The 23,642-nt window shown below is 37.2% G+C and overlaps 1 protein-coding gene across 2 annotated transcripts in view; it reads left to right on the top strand.

Annotated features, from left to right (window-relative positions):
- The window catches only part of NF1 (neurofibromin 1), a 248,794-nt gene extending 227,563 nt beyond the window's left edge, over nt 1-21,231 (top strand). For both annotated transcript variants that reach the window (XM_045525424.1, XM_045525425.1), the window contains 7 exons: nt 748-870; nt 1,271-1,401; nt 1,579-1,679; nt 3,163-3,305; nt 3,668-3,714; nt 4,893-5,109; nt 17,532-21,231. In XM_045525424.1, the coding sequence (XP_045381380.1) occupies nt 748-870; nt 1,271-1,401; nt 1,579-1,679; nt 3,163-3,305; nt 3,668-3,714; nt 4,893-5,109; nt 17,532-17,674 (905 nt within the window). In that variant the 3' untranslated portion in view covers nt 17,675-21,231. The remainder of the gene's footprint in view (nt 1-747; nt 871-1,270; nt 1,402-1,578; nt 1,680-3,162; nt 3,306-3,667; nt 3,715-4,892; nt 5,110-17,531) is intronic.
- The last annotated feature ends 2,411 nt before the right edge of the window (nt 21,232-23,642 follow it).

Below are 23,642 nucleotides of genomic sequence, written 5' to 3' on the forward strand. Positions count from 1 at the left end.
CCACATTCTTCCCAAACACTTTGCTGATATTTCGAGCTGTCGATGCTGCATTGGTTCCATGATGGAACTCATATTCAAAAATAACACAGATTTTTGACTTATCCATGGTTTCACAAAAATTGCTCTGAAAAAAAAATCTGAAAGATAATCACAAGCCAAAATGTGCATCTGAAAGACTGAGAATGTACCTTCACAATGAAAATAAACAAGAAGTGTCAAAGTGAAATGTCAGAGATATCAACTGTCGAGTTTAGTACTTAAGAAAATCAGATATTTCATACTTAATAACCTAATATTAATGTAATCAAACTTTGGTCTTTGTATAAGTTTGGAAATTCCTCATATGTTAATAATGGCTAAATCTTAGCACCAGCAGAATTTCTTAAATTGAAAAGGATATTCAGACATAGTTGATCTTTGCTATTGAACAGTGCATACCTTTGTATTTATTATCAGTAATTGTATTTGTTGGTAGAGTTTGGTTTACCTTGAATGTAGTGAACCTAATGTCAGTTTAATTTGGACTGGTAAGGTACATCCTATCCTGAAACAGAAAGCTGTGGAAACAAAACCCTTTGAGAAGATGGAGAATAAAGGAAACGCTGCTCCAGGGATGTGTTTGATCTTTCTTTGGGTCCTTAAGTGAAAGCTTAAACACTTTATGTCCAGACATTTTCTTTTTAGTATTTTCTTATTCATAGACACTGTGGTTAATGAACTTCCATATTCTGTAACTTTTGTTTATAGGAACAAGGAAAAGTTTTGATCACTTGATATCCGACACAAAGGCTCCTAAAAGGCAAGAAATGGAATCAGGGATCACAACACCCCCCAAAATGAGGAGAGTAGCAGAAACTGATTATGAAATGGGTGAGAAACAAAGTTAATAATTGATCTAGATCATAGAGAGTAAGGTGGGAGAGTACATTAAAGCCATATTTACTTTCCAACCATTTCTTAGAATCATTGGGATGAAATACAGAAACATATGCTCTCTTTTGAAAGATAAGCTCTACAGTCCTTAAATTGACAGTTACCCTGAAACTTGTATAAAAAGTATCATATATATGATACACAGCATTGTAAATAGCTAGCCAAAACTTTTGTGTAGGTGAATAGTGATTCTATATGATGTTTATGTTGATATTTTAAGTGTCTACTAAAAAAACCTATTGAATTTTAGGAGTAACATTGAAATATGTTAGACGAAGTGGTTGTCCAGGTGTTTGATTAACAAAGCTGATCATGTTAATTCTATTTTTTACTGCAGAAACTCAGAGGATTTCCTCATCACAACAGCACCCACACTTACGTAAAGTTTCAGTTTCTGAATCAAATGTTCTCTTGGATGAAGAAGTACTTACTGATCCGAAGATCCAAGCGCTGCTTCTTACTGTTCTAGTAAGGATTTCCCCTTTTTGAGGGTTGTTTTTCTTCACGTTTTTATTCCAATCTACTCTCAGGAGGCCCTTAAATATTAAAATCATAAATGGAAGACAGTCTTCTCCTTCTCACCAAAACAGATAACAATTCAGCCACAAAGTAAACATGTTTGTTTACTTTTTTGCATCTTGGCAGGCTACACTGGTAAAATATACCACAGATGAGTTTGATCAACGAATTCTTTATGAATACTTAGCGGAGGCCAGTGTTGTGTTTCCCAAGGTTTTTCCTGTTGTGTAAGTATCTCCTTTTTTATTCTTTTTGGGGTCTTCCATGGTATCTACTTACGTTTTTAGTTAACCTATGTACCTGTCTTTAAGTTAAATGCTTTATAAAGGCTTAGGAAAAATATTACCCAGTAATGTCTACTGGTTGCAAAGAGGAAAAAGTGAGATAGTGTGGTAGTGATTTTAGCTTTAAGACAGTGGGTTTAATGGTGACTAAAACTAGTTTTGACCTATTAAGAAAGACATTTTTTTTAAATCTTTTTGATTTGTTTAAGTGATTGATCTTGATAAGCATTGCTCATTTTCCTCACTTAGGAGCAAACTGTTAAACTGCTATATTTAAATCATCATACCTGTTTGGTTTTCCTTTTAGTTAGAGCTTCTGTATTTATCTACAGCTGAGTGAAAACAAAATTGCTCTCCTATTTGGGAGCTGAATTTTATTCTCTATTAAAGGCTAAAATACCGCCGGGTGCAGTGGCTCATGCCTGAAATCCTAGCACTTTGGGAGGCTGAGGCAGGTGGATTGTTTGAGTTCAGGAGTTCAAGACCAGCCTGAGCAAGAGTGAGACCCCATCTCTACTAAAAATAGAAAGAAATTATATGGACAGCTAAAAATACATAGAAAAATTAGCTGGGCATGGTGGTGTATGCCTGTAGTCCTAGCTACTCAGGAGGCTGAGGCAGTGAGTTGGATTCCTTGAGCCCAGGAGTCTGAGGTTGCTGTGAGCTAGGCTGACGCCATGGCACTCTAGCCTGGGCAACAGAGTGAGACTCTGTCTCAAAAAAAAGGCTAAAATAGTATTAACCTAAAAGTGTTCAAATGTAAATAGCCCGAAGAAACTTGGGAAATTCTGTTCCTGATCTAGGCCTTCTATGTTGTGTCATTATTTTCTTTTATTTTGGTTAATCTCATTTTAAAATTTCAGAGTTTTATATAGTTACATTTCAGTTATTTTTATTAGTGGAGTGTAGTCAGGTTAGGAATAGTTAATTTTTTCCTAAGTTTCAATTGAATCATATACTCCACCCCCTCCAAACTAGTTTTGCTTTCCTTATTTGATCTCATTCAGCATTTATTAAGCACTGATTTAATATTAAATTTAATTTTAACTGCGTGTGTACATACCGACAGACAGTAGAAAGTAGTCCTAATGCATGCTAAGTAGCAGACAGAGCCAACCTTGTCTTAAGCAAACATTCACCATATGTGGTTAAACATGGTTATAGGACACTATTAGTTGTTTGTTTTTACCACATTTTCCCTGATGACTAAAAACAAAACAAAAGACAAACCAAAAAAGCCTACACACACACACACTCGTTGATTATAGAAAATTTGGAAAATGTAGAAATGCACCAGAAAGTAAAAAATACTCATCTCCCTTCCATTTTGCCACATTGTTCGCGGGAATATATGTTATGTTTTCCAGTATATATTTTAATTTAATTTTCCTCTAAAATGTTCCTCTGTTGACTTTTATTTCTTTAGGCACAATTTGTTGGACTCTAAGATCAACACCCTGTTGTCATTGTGCCAAGATCCAAATTTGTTAAATCCGATCCACGGAATTGTGCAGAGTGTGGTATACCATGAAGAGTCCCCACCACAATACCAAACATCTTACCTGCAAAGTAAATAAATATATCGGGAGAAGGATGGTTGAACTTGCTAACATGCACACTGCTGTAGAATGCACTGACTGCAGAATTCTTTATAAGGGATAGGATTGTTGATATTTTTCTTTCCAAAGGCCATTTTCTGATTCTCAATTATATATTCAATATATTAATAACTGGTTGACAACTTTTTAAAATTAAAATATGGTTTTATACTGACTATATTTTGAGTAGGTTTTAGTCTGCTTTGACACTCATTCTAAAAAAATGTTGTCAATATGTGCATAGGTTTTATATATCATCAGCTATACAACTTAATTTTGTTATGATTAAAAGATGTCTTACTTGTTATAAGAGTGACATTTGATTTGTTGCAGGTTTTGGTTTTAATGGCTTATGGAGGTTTGCAGGACCCTTTTCAAAGGTAAGAAAATATATTTTTTCTAACTTTTGACAAAACAAAAATTTCTATCCACATTAGCACACCTGCTTTAAAACACACAATATGCTGAACAGCAGAACAATAACTCATGATAAGCTATGCTATTTTTATGAAAAGTTTTTCACCACAGGATTTTTTCCAAGAGACAGCACCTTTAATATGTTTGTATTTTCATCTTTATTAAAAAAGCCTCAATTTATGCTCATCTTTTCAGAAGGGTATGATAAACCTCTGTAAAACTTTTCTGTCCTTAGTCCTTTATGTATTTGATAGTCTTAATGCACACACTTAACTTGTGACTAGCAAGAAGCATCACCTATGGTTAAAATCTACCTCATGAAAACATTTCTACTTCCAGTCTGTTGGATTAGATTCATTCCTCTCTAGATATATCCTCCCTTGCTCCTATTCAGCTTGTTCTTTGATTGGCATTAGTTTTGATAGTGCTGCATAATATGTGTTTAATTATTTTCTCTGTAAATGGTCTTTCTCCAAAATGATCAAAGTTCCTTGAAGGCAGGACTTCTGTTTCTTCCCTGAATGGTACCTACTGCAGTGTTCTAAGTATAAGGGGTACTGTATCAACATGAATTATCTGAAACTTGTTCCAATTTTAAGAACTGGGTATTTAGTTTATTTCATTTCACTAGTACTGAATATCCATTGACATGCAAAGGTTGTCACTAAAAAGGTGGACCTGAAGTCCCAGAAATAAGTATGTCACACAGAAGTTTCTGTAGTTAGATTGCCAGTAACCCACTGAGCCCTTCACAGTGTCTAGTGAGTGGATATATCCTCATGGCAGTTGGAATGATGATGTTCTGCTCATTTTCTCCGTTTTGGAAAATTGGCTACACATCATTCCTGATGATTGTATTGTCTCAGTATTAAATTCAGTCTGTCTTGTACATGGCTTTCAGAAATTGCAGGCTCATCTGGAAGCTTTAAATGTAAGCTGAATAGAACTCCCAGTTCTGTAAGTCCTGTGGTAGTCTGTAAATGTTACTCCAGATCCCTTTTTTTAATGATGAGTAGTATAAACGAAGCAAGAAAAATAGTAAATTAAGCCCAAAACAAAAATTGAATTAATCTTTTTTGGCTTCAGAGGGAATTTACAAAAAAAAAAAGGAGCTAAAATAATTTCCTATTTTCCATTACAGCAAACACAAATCCCAGACTATGCTGAGCTTATTGTTAAGTTTCTTGATGCCTTGATTGACACGTACTTGCCTGGAATTGATGAAGAAACCAGTGAGGAGTCCCTCCTGACACCCACATCTCCTTACCCTCCTGCACTGCAGAGCCAGCTTAGTATCACTGCCAACCTTAACCTCTCTAATTCCATGACCTCACTTGCAACTTCCCAGCATTCCCCAGGTCAGTAAATATGATCTCTTTATATAACTTTGAGCAATAATATTAAGATACCAACATTAGGAATTCCCCTGTGATCAGTTCATAGAAGATTTTGCTCTTTTTCCTCATGAGATTCACCTTACATTTCTTCTTTACCTTGTAGCTGACTTGAATTTTGTTACTCTGTAAAGCTTTCTACTTTCAAACAAGTTGTACGAAGGCAGTGAAATGTTTAGAATGTTCACATAGTATTCCAGGGTTGGTAAGTTTTTGAGAGTTTTGGAAAGAAGAGTGACCTAAGCCACATTACCCTGTAAGTGAACAGAACTATAATTCCTTTACTAGTTATATTAACATTGCCCTAAGGGCTTCCATGTCTCTCTGATTCAGCATTCTATATCAAAAAAATACACAAAGTCTGGTAGTACCCCACTTCCCTACTGCCAGCAACAACTCAACCAACCGGAAAATCTGGTAGTAAATAAACAACCATTTAAAAGTCATCTCAAGAAAATAACTTCTTAAAGCCTATAAGCATATTCCATTCTGTAGAGTCACTATTAATTCCAAGTAAGAAAAGTATACCAATTTAACATGCAACTTAGAGGTGAATACAGTGAGAAATAATAATAGCTAATAGCTTGCGTGGGACTGAGATAAACAAGACAGTAGAGATGGCAAACCTACAGAACTCTGGGTTCATTCAGTGTCAAAGTGAATGGTTTCATACAACTCTGGTCCCAGAGGTGTTATTCATTATAGAACTTAGGCTATTGTGTGTATTATGATGACAGTGGATAATGAAAGTCACGTTTTCTATACAGAAAAATATCCTTCTGAAATGATTAAAATATGAGCAAGTTTTTTTGTTTCAAGTTCCATTATCTGAAAATTTCATGTATAAAACACATCATTCTTTAAGAAAAAGTTACTATACATCGTTTTTTTAAGTGTTAGCATGGATTTTCTTTTAAAAAATCAAATGATGTAATTATTCTGCGATGTTCAAGATCCATAAGTAGAATGTCTAGCTTATGATCCCAGTTTTACATGACAATTTCCATTTATATAGTTTTGAAGGTTGAAGTTTTGAAGAATTTAACAAGTATGATACCAAATTCATATTATAAACCATTATATAAAATAACTATATACAAGAATTAAGCTTTGGTCAACAACAAATCTTTGGTCAGCAGAGGAAACAAGTTATTCCAGCATTTATTTATCAGTCACCTTACAGGTAATCAATCCTTTTTTCCCCACCAAGAAATAAGAGCGATCTAGCCAACTTTTTTCCCCAAATATCCATGTTCGTTTGCCCTCTGCCACTTACTCTCTAGGACAGTGTTTCTCCATGTGTGGTCCCAAACCAGCAGCATCACTGGGAAGCTTGTTAGAAATTAAAATGCGGGAATTTCACCCAGACCTGCACAAAAAAGTCCAAGACTGGGGCCTGGCCAATCAGTGTTTTAATAAATATCCCCAGTGATTCTTACGCACACTAGAGTTTAAGAAGCACTGCCTATGGTCCTGCCCTATTATCAGCATTTCTGCTGTTGAGGCCAGGGCAAAACTTAAAATCTGCTTTCTTCCAGATATTGCAGCCACTGAATTCTTTCCTTCCTGCCTCCCCCATAATGAACTCTTAACATTTTGGAGCTGGGAGACCATATAGATAATTTAATTCTAGGCTCACAATGTTGTGTGCAATGGGGAAACTGAGTTTTAGAAAAGCTAAGTTAATTATTACACAATGCTTACCTAGAACAAAGGCCTTTGCTCTACCACATTCATTGCCTTCCATGTGTGTCTATGTTCTTTCCCTTCCCTTCCTCATTTATTTATTTGTTTGCTTGTTTGTTTCTTCTATTTCTTCTGTCTGCCTTACCTGAAATTCACCAGTTCTTTTCTTCTGTAGAGATATTTTCTGGGTTGTTGTTTATAGTAGTTGATCACAATTAGAAAATTAGTAGACTCTGTCTTTGTTGTTCCTTGTTTGGGTTTTTTTCTTTCTTTCTTTCTTTCTTTTGTTTTTCTTGGAGACAGAATCTTGGTTTGTCTCCTGGGCTAGAGTGCAGTGGTATCATCATAGATCACTGCAGCCTCAGACTCCTGGGCTCAAGCAATCCTCCTGCCTCATCCTCCCGGCTGATTTTTCTATTTTTTTGTACAAATGGACTATTGCCCAGGCTGGTCTCCAACTCCTAGCCTGAAGCGATCCTCCCACCTCAGCCGCCCAGAGTGCTAGGATTACAGGTGTGAGCCATTACACCCAGCCCAAGTTGTTTTTATTGGATTTTTTTTAACCCAGACTAATTGTTAGGGGGATTTCCACCCATCTTCACCTACCAGTTCCACTCTTCCTATCTCTAAATTGTAGGTCCTTTGGTTTGCCAGATTATTTTGCTACATGTTTTTGGAGAAAGGGTTATCTTTTCAAAAGTAACTTTACTCTCCCATAAAAGTCATTTGTATGTCTAAACTGTGGGCTCATGTCCACAAAAGGATCCTATTTATCTAGGTACCATTACTATGTTTTTATGATTTGCTGTTATGGAATACTTCTTTGTGGTAATAGTTGATACTTTGGATTAGATCTATTCATATCTTTAGGTTCATGTAATCTTATGTTCTTATCTCCTCATTTCTTTGTGGAGTAGAGCTTGCTGATATCAAAGGGCTAAAAGCAGTAATGAATCTTATCCAGATTCCTAACTTGATCCAGCACTTCAACTTTGCTATTTAGCTATATAGAAACCAAAATATTTGTTTACCTCCCCTCCTAGTACCCAAGTCCCAAGTTGTAGTGTTTTAAGAAGCTCTGCTGGCAAGGTGGCTTACTCCTGTAATCCCAGCTACTGAGGCTGAGATGGGAGGATTTTTTGAGGGCAGGAGATCATGACCAGCCTGGGCAACATAGTGAGACCCTGAATCTTAAAAAAAAAAAAAAAAAAAAAGACGAAAAAAGAAAAATTGCCTAGGATGGTGGTGCATGCCTGTAGTTGCCAGATACTCCGGAGGCTGAGGTGGGGGGATCACTTTAGCCCAGGAGATCAAGATTACAGTGACCTATGGTAGTGCTCCTAAAAAAATAAAAATAAAACACAATAAAGAAGCCTTGAAATGGAGCATAGTGTGACTTGCCCAACATTAGCATGCCCCCAGTCTACTGAGATTTAAGCAGATGAAGGCTCTGTTGCCCTGTTTCAAAAAGCAAAAGTTGCTGATCTACACACAGTCAACCCTTTCCTGCAAATTTTCCATGTTAATGCAATACTCTGCTGTCTACATCTGTGGTACTTAGCATGATCAGTTTACTAAGCTATATTTTCTGTTGGTCTCTGACATTCGCTGCTAACAAATCAACAAAATAAGAGATTCATGAACCTTCCTCCTGCCACAGCATTAGGCATTACTTAAGTAAAAAATTTTGGTGGTACTTCATCAGTCACCAGCTATAAGTCTGCATTTAAAAATATATAAATGATTATCTTCTGAACCCCTCCCTACTAGAAATTAAACTTGGTATCAGTGAAGCCAATGGACTGTACCCAGAATTCAATGCATATAAAATCACATTACCCTTTAGCCAAATGGACATAAAACTTTGGCTCTTCAGATTATCCCAAATGAGAGCATCCTAAAGGGAATTCATAACATTGACTCTATGATGTATGAGAATATTTCAGATTTGATATTGTGATCCTTCTTAGGTTCATTATAGCTGAACTAGACATGAATTGAAGAACCAGGATTAAAACTACAAAATAAAATCTATCTACCTTAAGCAGTTGATGGGACTTTCTTTTGCTTAAGCCAAAGCCATGAGTGGTTTTCTCAGCTGATGAGCAAAAAAGTTTTTTTTTAAGTCATATTGTGTCTAACACTTCCCAGATGAAAAAAAAAAAAGTCATATTGTGAATGCTTTATAACCATTTCATTTCAAATAAACATTTCAAGAGCAGTCTCTCTGTATCCTCTTTAGATATTACAGAGCAAGTATATTAGAAATAAAAATCCATATGGAGTTATGTGGACTTATTAAAAAGAAATTAAATAGATCTATTTCTAAAATATTAAAATTTAATTTATATTCTATCAGGATTTCCTAATATTCTCCACATTGTAATTTAATTCAGTAAACATTTGAATGTCTATTTTGTAGTTGTATTTTAGGCACTCTGGAGCATTTAAACATGAGAAACAGTGCTGGTCACCACCAGGGACTTGACAGTTTCTGCCCATGAGTCTCAGTACTGGCTTTTAAGCTAAAGTCATTATTTCCTTCTGATCCATGTTGTTTAATAAATTCTGAGTATACACAAGTTTTTGATTTTAAGTACAAGATTAATGCTATAAGTGCTCTGTAAACAAATAACAAAAATTTAGATATTTATCCTACAGATATGCATTGTTTAATATATGCAAGGGACTCTGTTAGACCCAGGGAAGCAGAGGAGCAATAGGGCCTGCCTCCAATAGATTTCAAAATGGTTCAGGTGATAAAGTGTCCACAGATAACTATTTTGACCTCTTTTGTGATACTTTATATACCTCATACTGTAAGGTATTCTGATAGTTCAAAGGGACATTTGTATGGAAGAATCAGGTAATAATTATGGCAAAAGTTTTATAACATATTTTGACCTCAAATGTGAGAGGTATATGTTATTTTTTTTTTAAACAAAAACAGGTTAGCCTGTGATCTATTTTAAATGTCTTTTTACTAGGAAAAAGTCTTTACTTTTTTCTTTGATCAGCTCATTTTACTATTTGTATTGGAACATGAGGTTTTTTTTAGAATGAAGACATACTTAGTGTTTTTGTTTTTGTTTTGAGACAGTTTCACTCTGTTGCCCAGGCTAGGCCCTGGCGTTAGCGTAGCTCACAGCAACCTCAAACTCCAGCACTCAAGTGATCCTCCTGCCTCAGCCTCCCAAGTAGCTGGGATTACAGACATGTGCCACCACGTTCTGCTAATTTTGTCTATTTTTAGTGGAGAGGGGGTCTTGCTCTTGCTCAGGCTGATCTGGAACTCCTGCCCACCTTGGCCTCCTAGAATTCTAGGATTATAGGTATGAACCACTGCTTGCTCACCCAGCTGAGACCTCGTCTCTTAAAAAAAAAAAAAAAAGAAAGAAAGAAAAAGAAATCTCTTCCTCTTAGAAGAAACTTAAAGGTCTCTGTTTTTTTAAGACCACTTAAGATCTTTGAAACGATTTTTAATGTTTTGGAGAACTGCTTATGGAATCCCCAGAGCCTTATTTAGTTTTATCTTGATTTGTTTTCCTTCTCTTTCTTTGTTATTACCCTGTGTTTAAGGGAGAAATATAATTTTAAATTGAGCAATGTTTGGTGTAATTCCTGCTAATTTTTCATGTCATTTTTTACTTTAAACTAAAATTCTTAATTCTAATACAAATGGTAAATAAGTATCTACAGAATTGTAAATTCCACCATTTGTTTACAGATTATAATATTTAGGAAATTAATGTTCAGAGTTTAGTAATTAAAACCAAATTCCTTTTGAAAACTAAGGAACATCATAATTATCCATTATCTAATCATGCTTCACCCTTTTTTAAAATCTTATCAGCATCACTCACTTTTGTTTTTTCTTCCATTCTGTGACTGTGAAGCTTCTCTGCCTTGCTCTAAATCAGCAGTTTTCATGCAGCTGTTTCCTCATCAAGGTACTCTTTACTTTCATCATCTTTGCACGAAATACTGCTTACCCTGCACTTGGCCTGGACACATGGCATGAGACTTCACTCACCAGTCCCTGTGAGCTTAGTTTGGCTTAGACACCTGAGGAACTTGTGAAGGCACCATTTTATAGGGTCTGGATGCTTACTGGAACTGCGGGGCCTGAGTGTGTCCCGTCTTGGTGTTAAGGAGCTAGCTGCTGATACCACCCTGAATGCTGAAGATGCCATCCCCGCCCTGTACTAACAGGGGCAAGCTAAAAAGAAACTCAAGGGGAAGTTAATACAGAAAAACCAGCATATGGTTTGAAAAGGAAGATTTTTTTTTTTTTAGCTTAGAAAATATTTGTTTTCCCCAAATATAAAGTCAGCCTCTTCTTTAGAAATTAAAGCTGGCTGTCTACCCTTATCACCTGTGTTTAAAAAATGGAATATGATCATTAGTTAGATCTAAGGACTAAGAAGAAAAAATGTGATATACTTATGTCTAATTTATAAAAGATACCTTTTTTTTCTTTTATTCATCTGTGGCTATACAGAAAGATTAGACCTAAGCAGGGAAAGAATTATTAGCAATTCATAAAATTCTACTAAATTTTTTTAAATTCTTATAATTTTGTATATCAAGGTCAAAATAAAAATATTTCTACATACATCTCTGAATATATTTACTTAAGAACAAGCCATAGTTATGTTTTCTTCTAAGACACTTTATTATATTTTGTGCTTATTTACATTAGCTTCAGTAATTTGATAAATTCTATCATAAAACGCAAGCCCTGTGCATTTGTTGTAGAACTTTTCAATATATCACCTGGTCTTTTTTATTTCAAGTATGAGGAGCATCTTAATTTATGTAGTAATTATTTTATCTAGGTGTAAAAATTCTTCACATAGGTTATCTTACCTGAGTCTTCCAACAGTCCTTTGAAATAGGCAAATCTGCTGTTATCCTTAATTGCCAGATTGGGAACTAGAGCCAAATAAGAGTTCTGATCTAACCAAGACTCAAACCTGGGTCTTCTGACATATTACATATATTTGCCTTCTCATATATATAATAAGAGTTTTCTGATGTTTGCCATGTTGCATGTGTAATAAACTAAGCAATGCAGAGTCAGGTAGCCTATTAGTGTTCCTATGCAGGTGGTGGGAAATTTGGGTTATTATCAGTCTAACATTTTTGTAGTACAACTTCTCATGAATTACCTAACCCCTTTTTCCTCAGGTTCCCAAGAGCTAAAAAGGATTTATTTCTTCTATTATTTCATGAAAATGTTAGATTCTAGTTTGGGAAAGTGTTCCAGTTTGGAAACCAAAAGTGTTTAAAAAATAGGTGATTAAAAATATTATTTGTCAAGCTGAATCTGTATCACTAGTTGGCAAAATAAACCCTGATACCTGCCTTCAAGGAACTCATGTTCTGTCTAGCAGGGGAGATGAACATATAACTTAAATAACAATAATGTAATCTAATCATTCTTTTCCCCACTCACTCAATTCACTAAATTTTGGCCAATCACACCTTCTATTTAGGATTTTATTTTTATGGAGCTACCACAATTCACTGAAGCATAATGCTGTTCATACACTACTGCAGAGAATTTCCAGCTTCTTCTGCCCTCCCTGTTTGTAACTGGCTGCATGTTTGACCACAGGATATCTGTGGGGGAATTTAAACTAGCAAATCAGATCCACAGAAGTTTTAGCTTTATTTCCCTCAAGTCGCAGCCTCTGCATTTCTGTTAATCACCTCATGGGTTTTTGCTTTTGTACCCACTTAGGGCCAGAAGGGAAAGGGAAAGCCAGCAGTGCTTCAGGGACAAACCAGAGACCAGAATGCAAAGCTTCAGAGAGGCTTTCATGAAAAGTATAGCACTAGGCCTTCTAATTAACTTAAAATATAGCATGTACCAATGCAGGATGGATTTTGTCTTCACTGGAGCAGTCTGGCTGATAATCTGAATTTTTCCTATAGGATGTTGAGATGAAGTCCTTTACCAGCTCCTAGAGAGATTTCTAGGTTTAATTTTAGAGGGTAAAAACAAAGAATGCTGCCAAAATTCCCAGTAGTAAGAATTATGCTTAGAAACTTAAATGCCATAACTAGATGCTATGATCACTTGGTTTCATTTCTGTTTTTTTTTTTTTTTTTAAGACCAAGTCTCACTCTGTTGCCCAGGCTAGAGTGCTGTGGCATCAGCCTAGCTCACAGCAACCTCAAACTCCTGGGCTTAAGCGATCCTACTGCCTCAGCCTCCCCAGTAGCTGGGACTACAGGCATGCACCACCACGCCCAGCTAACTTTTTCTATTTTTAGTTGCCCAGCTAATTTTTTTTCTATTTTTTAGTAGAGACAGAGTCTCACTCTTGCTCAGGCTGGTCTCCTGACCTCAAGCGATCCTCCCGCCTTGGCTTCCCAGAGTGATAGGATTACAGGCGTGAGCCATGGCACCTGGCCTGATCATTTGGTTTCATACTAACTTGGCTCTTTCAAGATGCTATATTTTGGTGTAAATATATACTTTTTTAATTATTTTTTTAATGACCCTCCAAGATTTTTATGTCAATTTCTGCTTTGATCGTTAGAGTAAAAACATCTTTGCTGTGAAGTTGAACTCAGGAATCACATACATTACTTGTAGGTGACTTACAGAGTTGGGTCACTAAGAAGGAAGAAAACACACATTCAAAAACAACAATTGAGATGAGAATTGAATTTGAAAGTAGAAGTAGAACATCAACCTTTCACATAGCGTTGAAGCCTTTGGTTATGTGTGACAGGGCTGACAAGTCAGTCAGACTCCAACGTTTTTAATTAACGTGCTCATTAGGAAGAAAATTGGAAAATTCAGAAAAATAGAAGAAAAAATCACCCATAATCCTACCACTCTAAGATAGATAATCAGTGTTTATTAACATTTGATGAATCTCCCTCCAGTATCTTTTTTTTTACATAGTTGAGGTCATAATACATGAACAACTTTATAGCTTTTTACCCTTAACATTTAGCAAGATACAAATAAGGTTTTTAAGTTTTTATTTTGAGGTTTGAGAGTTATTTACTTAACAAAACAGAAAGTCGAATGTTCTTAGCACTTCTTTGATTTAATTTACATGACTGCAATTTATATAACTTTACTTGATAAGACTACCACTGAGCAGGCCTTTGTGCCCAAGCAGAAAAATTGCCACTTGACAACGTAATGGCTATTTTCCCCTCAGAGTGAGCCAGTCTAATAGTTGCAAGTTGCAAGGCTGTACCAAAGGTAGATGCAAGAAGGGAGCCCTAGGGTGGGAGATTGCTAGCAGAGCGTCACCGAACCTTCCTAGTGGTCGTCCATGCTGTATGCCCTTCCTGATGGCCAGCTCCAAGTTTTTTTCAAACCTTTGTCTTACTAAGGTTCTAGTTTTGCCTGAATCTTACTTCTTATTAAAGAAATAACCCCAAGATAAAAAACTACTAGACAAAACTTACAGGCCACCTGCAAACTTAAGGAAATGGAAGAACAAATATACTGACAAGTTCATGATAATTTCAGATAGAGGACACCAGAGAGGGAAAACATTTTTATCTTTTCTGCTAAAAACATGATATTACCCCCTGATTTGGGCTCTGAATTATAAGGATCCAGCTATTACATTTTAAAATAGAAGCATTCAGAGTTCGAGACCAGCCTGAGCAAGAGTGAGACTCGGTCTCTACAAAAAGTAGAAAAATTAGCCAGGCATGGTGGTATGCACCTGTAGTCCCACCTGCACAGGAGGCTGAGGCAGGAGGATCCCCTGAGCCCAGGATTATGAGGTTGCAGTGAGCTACAATGATGCTACTGCACTCTAGCCAGGGCAACAGAGCAAGACCCTATCTCTTAAAAAAACAAAAAAAGAAGCAGCAGTAGCATTCAGTTCAACCAATATTTATTGAAAATAATTTTTCAATTTATAGAAAAAATAATCAATTAGACTTTATAGAAAAATGAAAATGAATAATAAATGATCTTAACCCTTCTATACTCTGGTAGAGGAAATAAGATACATATACAAGTTGTGATAGTAGAGGCAAAAGTTAATAAATATAAAAGCAATAAGGAAGAAAATTCTAGCAGGAGACAGAAGAATACATCATGAAGGAAATAGAGATGAGAAACAATATGGGTTGTAGAGATAAGCAAGATAATTGAGAGAGCCTGTGTAAACATACACCACAAAGAAGTTCAAGGCCCATTCAAGAGACTGTGAGCATCCTTCTTTCTGTTTTGTTATTTCTTTTTTTAAATAGCTCTGGAGAAGATGCAAATGAATACACAGAAGAGAATAAAAATTGTTCAGAATTCTGTTACACAGAGAAAAAGTTCTCTGAACATTATGTATTTTCTTTTTTTTTTTTTTAATTTTTGTTTTTTGAGACAGAGTCTCGCTTTGTTGCCTGGGCTAGAGCGAGTGCCGTGGTGTCAGCCTAGCTCACAGCAACCTCAACCTCAAACTCCTGGGCTTAAGCAATCCTACTGACTCAGCCTCCCGAGTAGCTGGGACTACAGGCATGCACCACCATGCCTGGCTAATTTTTTTTTTATATATATATATTTTTTAGTTGGCCAGATAATTTCTTTCTATTTTTTAGTAGAGACAGGGTCTCACTCTTGCTCAGGCTGGTCTCGAACTCCTGAGCTCAGAAGATCCACCCGCCTCGGCCTCCCAGAGTGCTAGGATTACAGGCGTGAGCCACCGTGCCCGGCTATGTATTTTTTTCTATTCATCTTTCTATGCATATGATTAGATTAGAATAGAACAGATTCATGGTGCTGGTTCATCTCTGCTTGGTTCCTGGAGAGACGTTGCTGATGTTTTTAACTCTGCACTCACATTCCTAGCCCATTGCACATGTTTGTGAACAATCACTGACAAATGCCCGTGTTCCTTTGATAAGTTCAATACAACAGATCTCTGCCGAGCCTGTGTCAGTCAGGCCACGTGCTTGTCAATGCCTGACACTCTGCATTGGAGTCAGGGGTGGATCCAAGGAGGTGTGGCTCCTAGAGAGAGGTGATCCCAAATTCATTTTCTGTTCATGAACCAACAAATAGCTGGGTGGATCTCTGTACATGTGTACCTTTTCTGTAACATAGTGATTACTTCTTGACTTGAAGTATTACTTTCTGTCCAAAAAGGGAAATTTTTCCATTCTCAGATTTAATGATTATTTGAAAATTCAAAATAGTACAGATAAGAATAAAATAAAAATTACCTGAAGTCATGCCATCCAGAGATAAAATAATTTGGCAAATGTTCTCTCAGCCTTTTTTTTCTCTCTGTATATGAGTATTTTTTTCCTACTCTAAAAATTATGGTCATCTTTCTGTATCAGTAAACACCAATTAATAATTTACATTTTGATACAAACTGCTAAAATGGCCTTCAGCTATTTGCTCTCCCACCGATAGTTATGCCAGAAGTGGATATAATCAGTCTAATTTGGGGGATAGATTTTATTGACATGTAACAGATAGAAAAGTACCCAAATCATGATTTTATAGTTCAATGAACTTTAAGAAGTAAACACACTTGAAAATCCTGCATCCGGATCAAGAAACAGAACATTACCAGCAGCCCAAGAAGCCATCCTCAGTCACCACTTCCCCAAGGGTAACCACTGTTCTGTTATCTGATTTGTAATCTTTACTAATCTGGTGGGTAAAAAAATACCTTGTTTTTGTTGCTGATTACTTTTCTGAAGTTACTACTTAGAATATTTATAAAATTCATTGTAAGACCTAGATTTTGGAGGTTTAATCTTCTCTATGAGAGACAAAATGGCATCTGTTTAGGATGTGAAATGACTGGCCATAGTTGAAAAGAAGAAACAAGGATTCTGTAATACGACCTTTGTGTTACATTATTTTCTCAGTAAATACTTGAGTTCCTTTGGGACAGGCACTGTGATTAAAAAAATAAAAAGCATCTGCCTTTTCTTTGAAATGACAAATTTGCTGGAAAGTTCAGTGTCTTCTGCTGTTGGAGAGAATATTCTGTTTATGAACATGAGTAAGGATATGTGGCTAGAAGCTGACCTCTGCTGGAAGTTTCTGATATGATTTGGAGGAAAAAGCTCTGATCTTCCCTGGTGGCTGCTAGCTTTTCATTCATTGCAAGCCTGCCTGTCTCTAGCTTCCCCTTGCAACTTCTCTTTTCTTTATGCTATTTTCTGCTGTGATAGCAAATTTTGCCTAACAAAACATGGGGCTTTCTGTATGACAGGGCCTTTGTAAACATTCTAACAGTTGACTATGAAAATAAAACGTGCAAAAACAATTCGCCAGGTTGTATCTCATATGCCAATACAGTCATGCGCAGCATAACAACGTTTCAATGACAGACCACCTACAGACGGTGGTCCCATAAGATTATAATACTATATTTTTACCGCACCCTTTCTGTGTTTAGATACATAAATACCACTGTGTTACAATTGCCTACAGTACTCAATACAGTAACATGCTGTACAGCTTTGTTGCCTAGGAACAATAGGCTATACCGTCTAGACTAAGTATGTAATAAGCTATACCATCTAGGTTTGTGTAAGTACACTCTTTGATGTTCACACAATGACAAAAACACCTAATGACCATCATTTCTCAAAATGTATTCCCGTTGTTAAGCAACACATGACTTTAATGAGATTCAGTCCTGGAACTAAACACCAGAAGAGAGGGAGTAATTGGTTGCTGTGTTTCTCTCCAGGAATCGACAAGGAGAACGTTGAACTCTCCCCTTCCACTGGCCACTGCAACAGTGGACGAACTCGCCACGGATCCGCAAGCCAAGTGCAGAAGCAAAGAAGCGCTGGCAGTTTCAAACGTAATAGCATTAAGAAGATCGTGTGAAGCTTTCTTTCTTTCTTTTTTTAAACCAACTTAACATGGGCTCTTCACTAGTGACTCCTTCCCTAGCCTTGCCCCATCCCTCCATGTTGTGATGCTGCACTTCCTGTTTTATAATGAACCCATCCGGTCTGCCATGTTGCCAGATGATCAACTCCCGAAGCATTGCCTAAATTTAATGCTGCTTTTTTTTTTTCTTTAACTTTTTTTTCTTCTTCTTTTGGCGTGTATCTGGTGTATGCAAGTGTTCAGAACAACTGTAAAGAAAGTGGGAGGTCAGGAAACTTGAACTGAGAACATCCCAACTGTGAGAGGATGAGAGAGAGCGCCGAATCCTAACCACTAGACCACCAGGGAGCGACGATTGTGAGAGGATGAATTCTTGAATACCGCTACTACAGGCCGTCTATGAAAGCCATTTGCACAGAGCTCTGCCTTCTCTGGTTTCCCCTTCTTCATATAAAGTAAAGTGTTAGTCTTATTTACACACTTTTCAAGATAGAAGTTTATGGGAAAAATAATATTATAACCCCAGTATGCTTAATCTTTTAGCTGTGGACTTTTTTTAACCTTATAAATCTGAAAGAACCATAGAGGTCAAGCCTCAGTGACTTGACACCGTAAAGCCACAGGTGAGGTACTTTGGGGGGCGGGGGATTTAGTATTTTGTAGTGGATTCTTAAGAAGTACTAACACTTGAGTATTAGCAATAATGACAGGAAAATAAGCGTGACCACATCTATCTTAATCTTACTAAATTAAATCTACGGGTTCTGAGGCCTTATCCAAACTCAGTCATCCAAATTAGTTTTTTTCTCTCCAGTTGATTATCTTTTAATCTTTATGCTAAAAGTTGTTTCTTTGTTTTTGTGTTTTATAAGCCAAAACTATACTAAGTATAGTAGTTATACATTTTTCCCCTCTTCTTCCTTTCTAAATAATTCTGAGCAGGGTAATCAGTGAACAAAGTGTTGAAAATTGTTCCCAGAAGGTAATTTTCATAGATGTTTACATTAGCTCCATAGAAAAATGGAATGGTACGTGACATTTAGAGTAGCTGATACTTTTGTTAAATAATTTTCCATGAAACATAGAGTATGGTGTATATTATCATAAATTTCTTTGATAAGATATATTTTAAAATGTCTTTAATTTTCCCACTCCCCTCCAAAAAATCAGGAATCTCTTTAGCAAAACATTTGGGTTCTATATGATAGAATTACATCCAATCACTGTGAAAAGACTGGTGAGCCTGCATTAGTATAGACAATAGGGGGCCTTAGAGTTGCTGCTATACTGAACCGTATGGATTATCTTGGCGTTGGAATTTCCATAGTAATGCAGATCGAGTTTCTTTGTGGTACCTGCAGTGTGCAAAATAATTTGACTTTAGTATCTGGATATTCCAATTCAGAATGAATGAAACCATATTTATTACAAAAGATATCCCCCTACTCCCAGGTTCCCTTTGTATGTTAAGATATAATGGCTTTGGGAGGGGAAAAAAGAAACCTAGGGGAGAGGGGAGTTTCCTGTAGTGCTATTTCACCAGTGGATTTCAGTAAATTCCACAGCTAACTCAATAAAAAATGGTACATTTAAGTGTTCTGATTTTAATAATATAACACATTTCACATTTATCCACACAGTAACAATGTAATATGTTAATGTAAATAAAATTTCTTTTGATATTCAGAAATAACAAGAACTTAATTTTTTTAATTTGTTTACTGTCCTGGGAAAAGTAAAAATCATTTGCCAAAATAAAAGGAAAAAAACACCTTAGTATTAATAGTGATTTTAGCATAGAATTGTTGGAAAATATTAAAGACAGGTGCAATTAACTAAATGTTTGTTTTTAACTATTGTAGAGGCTGCATTAGAAGAAAGTGTTTGTAATAACAGAGTAACTAAGGAGGTAAAGAGAGATTAGAACTGAGTTTAGAAACAATCAGTAACCTAGTGCCAAGAATGCCAGTATCTTTGCTCTTCACAGCTCCCTGCTTCCAGAATAGGTGGCACAGCTTCTTGGCTCCTGGCATAGCTGGCAATGTGAGCCTTTTATAGTTTTGGTTCAGTGTTTTTCCTCTTTTCATTTGTTGGTTTGGTGCATATGATGGTGGGTGTTATGCTATTTTGCTTCTCCCATCAAAATACAGAAACTTCCAAAAGTTTACTGTTAAAAAATATTGATCTTTCCATTAAAAGTTTACCAAGGTATGCTATTTTGTACCTCATGAAATGGTCAGCATTGTACAAATCAAAATTGAGCCGCCTTTGAACAGCAAAAATAATTTTGACCAGTACATCGTAGGAATTTGGAAACATACTAAGGTTTAGGTTTTACCTTGTTTAAGGAACTTCCAACTTTTGAGGAAAACCTAGCTTTCCAAATAACTAAAATGGACATGAGTTAAATCTCTCCCCATTATGTGTCCCTTGAGAAATGAAAGATTTTTTTTTAGTTCTCATACCTGTAATCTACAAAAGAAATTCGGAAGTTCAGAGCAAGTTGGCCATTTTGTATAATTTGATGTAAGCTCTGTAAAGAACATTATAAGTAAATTGTTTTGGGTTTGTGCCCTGACTTTTTAAAGAGGAAAACAGTAACTCAGTCATGTTTTTGTCTTGCATAATCTACCTGTTAACACCAGTGCTCCTCCTGTCCTAAGGGCATGCCCTTGTTTGCCAAGATCAAGATGCAGTTCACTAGCTTTGAGGGGAAGTGGCTAGAACTCTGGCTTCCATTCACCCAGCGCCTGCTCAGGACGGAGCCCAGTGCCGAGGACACCACAGTGAACTGTCAGCTCCACCCCGGTGGACCAGTGTCCTAGTGGGGGAGACAGAGTGCAAGCCAGCAACCCTCCCAGATTTGTAGGTTTTCAGTTTCATTTTGGGTTTTTATTTGGGTTTTTTATTATTATTATTTGGGTTTTGTTTTTTATTTTTTTGGTTTTGTTTCTACATCTCCCCTCCCTCCACCCCCTCCCCCTGCATAATGAGGCATGTCTTATTCAATGTTATGCAATGAACTTATACAAAAATTCACTCTTAGTGTCAGCCACACAATTTTTTTTAATGCAGTATATTCACCTGTAAATAGTTTGTGTAAAATTTGACAGAAAAGTATATTTACTACACTGTAAATACATGTGATGATATATTGTATTATTTTGCTTTTTTGTAAAGCAGTTAGTTGCTGTACATGGATAACAAACAAAAATTTGATTATTCTCGTGTTAGTATTGTTAACTTCTTCCTGCGACTGCGTTACATCATTTAAAGAAAATGCTGTGTATTGTAAACTTACATTGTATATGATAACTTACTCTCCCTTCCATTCGGGCCTAAACTTTGGCAGTTCCCTTGTCTACAACCTGGTTAATATTGTAAGCAACTGTACGCCAGCAGGAGAAATACTGCCCAACAGACAGAAATCGATCATTGTAGGGGAAAATCGTAGAAATCCGTCTCAGATCATTGTTGTTCCCCACCCCATTTTCCTCCTTGTGTATGTACTCATCCCCCCCTTTTTTAAGTAAAATGTAAATTCAACCTGCTCTAAGACGTGAGGAGTTATTTAATTTCTTCACATGAATCAAGCTCGGTTTCTCGCTTACCCCACTTCTCCCTGATCTTTTGAAACATTAAGGCCATTTCCTTTCTTTTAAGGATGTTTTTTGGGTCTCCTTCCCTCAACCACATGGGAAAGATCTTTCTATTTCCAGAAACTCTCTAAACTAAAAGTATAAAATGATTTTGTTGGAATCCTTTTTTAGGGCATGCCTACATTCAGGGGTAGCTCTATTCTCTGGGAGAGGCTGACTTCTTTTAAAAGCAGCAGCCAGTCAGAAATGGCAGAACACCCGAGATTGACCACTTTTTAGCTTCACCCCTCCAGAATCTTCTGAGACTAATATATGTTAAACAGTGTAAACCACCTCCCCTGGCTCAGCTGCCCCCGATTTTATTTTTTCATTTACCTCATTCTGTGGGCTACCTCCCTGCTCCCGATGGAGAAGGAATCCAGCCCAGACCGTGTGGTCAGGACAGAGCTGTCCCCAGAAGGGTAACAGTGTCTGACACGCAGCAGATACCTGCAGGTCTGAGGCAAGTGCTGGTCTGGTTTGGGGCAGGCTGGGAAGGCGGTCCCATCCCAAACCCCAGAGGCAAACTCTCCAGGGATGGGGTCCTGGTGCATCGGGATGGGGGGCAGGTGGTATGTGTTAGAAGCTTGTTAGGCAATTTCATGGGGCACCCAGTGGTTTAAACACCACTAGAGTAAAGAATTGAAAACTCAAATACTGCAAATAGCTGTATTTTCTCTGTGGCCTAAAACATCTTAGTCAAAACTCGGGATGTCTTTGCGGGAATGACCTTCTGAATCACACCTCTCCATTCCTGGACAAGATCCTTGAGGACACGGACCACGTCTTATATTTTTTATGGGCCCCTGTGTCCACTATTTGCCTGCACGGGGCTTTGCTCTCTGGGACACTCCCAAGCCAGTCTGGGGCTTCTGAACTGCCTGGCCTGAGAGTTGATTCCCATGGGGGGTTCGGGAAGGGCTGGAAGAATAGTAAAAACTTAACCCACAACCAAGTGGTAGCATCTGTATTCCTTTTTCCAGAAAGTAGACCATCCCCCCACCCAAGGTAAGCCCCAGGTGGTGGCAGGCATCTGTGGCATTTACCCTCATTCCTGGTTCTCCCTTGGATTCTGCCAGTAACGCTGCTTAGCCCGCTCTCTGCACGTCACCACAGCCTCTGACAGCCGCGTGCAAACTCTCTCAAGGGCAATTAATTGCCCCGAGTAATCTGCCAGACTGTCTTGATTAGAAAGTCATTCTTCTTACTGAAGTGAGTTCCGTTTAAGACCCCTTTAGCTGCCGATTTAAAAGAAGCCCTTTTGCAATGTTGATTATGTTTCTATAAATATTAGAACCATACTATAGCAACGTAGTCGCTGTTGGTTTGAATCTCTCACGTTTTGTTCTTGTGGAAGTGCTGGCTAATCATAAGTGGAAATTTCATAATATAACATGGAATTGTAATCTTCAATAGGTTTAGCTTTTTTAAAAAGTGCCTTCTAAAAATCGATTTATACTGTGTGTGCACATACATATATGACGTATGTATGTAAATATATGCCTACGTGTATGCACATTTCAGGTTTCCAGAGCAGCTTCATACATTTTTACCTAAATTGGGCTAAATTACTTTGTCTTTTTTTAATCTCTGAAAAGTCATACAGCAAAATAATTCTAGGTTTTTACCCATGTACTTATGCTGAGAATCAAGCTAACAGTGATAAAGAGAAGTAAGCGTCTGGGGTTATAGGGTTCAGAACTTCCCCCCACTGGGGCCACTTCCTTGATTAAAAAAAAATAATGAAGTCAGCCGGGTTGATGACTCATGCTTATAATCCTTGCACTGTGGGAGGCAAAGGTGGGAGGATGGCTTGAAGCCAAGAGTTCGAGACCAGCCTGGGCAACATAGGGAGGCCTCGTCTTTACAAAAAGTTGAAAAATTAGCCGGGTATGTTGGCATGTGATTGTAGTCCCAGCTACTCAGGAGGCTGAGATGGGAGGATCACTTGAGCCCAGGAGTTCAAGGTTACAGATAGCTATGATGGCACAACTGCACTCCAGCCTGGCCAATGGACCAAGACCCTGTCTCTAAAAAAAAAAAAAAAGTCACACTGGAATCTTAATAGGGAGGGCCCTTTCCTGCTCAGAAGTTCAGAGAGCATTGCTTAACAATATTTTTAAGAGAAGAAAATATCGACAAATGCATCCTCAGCTGATCATACTCTTTTTGTTTAAAGAAACATTTTCAGTTGGTTGTTAACTGTGGAAACAAGAAAGCTTGGCCTCTGCCCTTTATAAGCTCATGATTTAGTGGAGTAAACAGCCACATAAACAGTGACTACAGTGTCCAGAGGTATGGACAGAGTTCTTGGAGGGTCGCAG

Source organism: Lemur catta, chromosome 15 (genome assembly GCF_020740605.2).
Source record: "Lemur catta isolate mLemCat1 chromosome 15, mLemCat1.pri, whole genome shotgun sequence".
NCBI classification, from domain to species: domain Eukaryota; kingdom Metazoa; phylum Chordata; class Mammalia; order Primates; family Lemuridae; genus Lemur; species Lemur catta.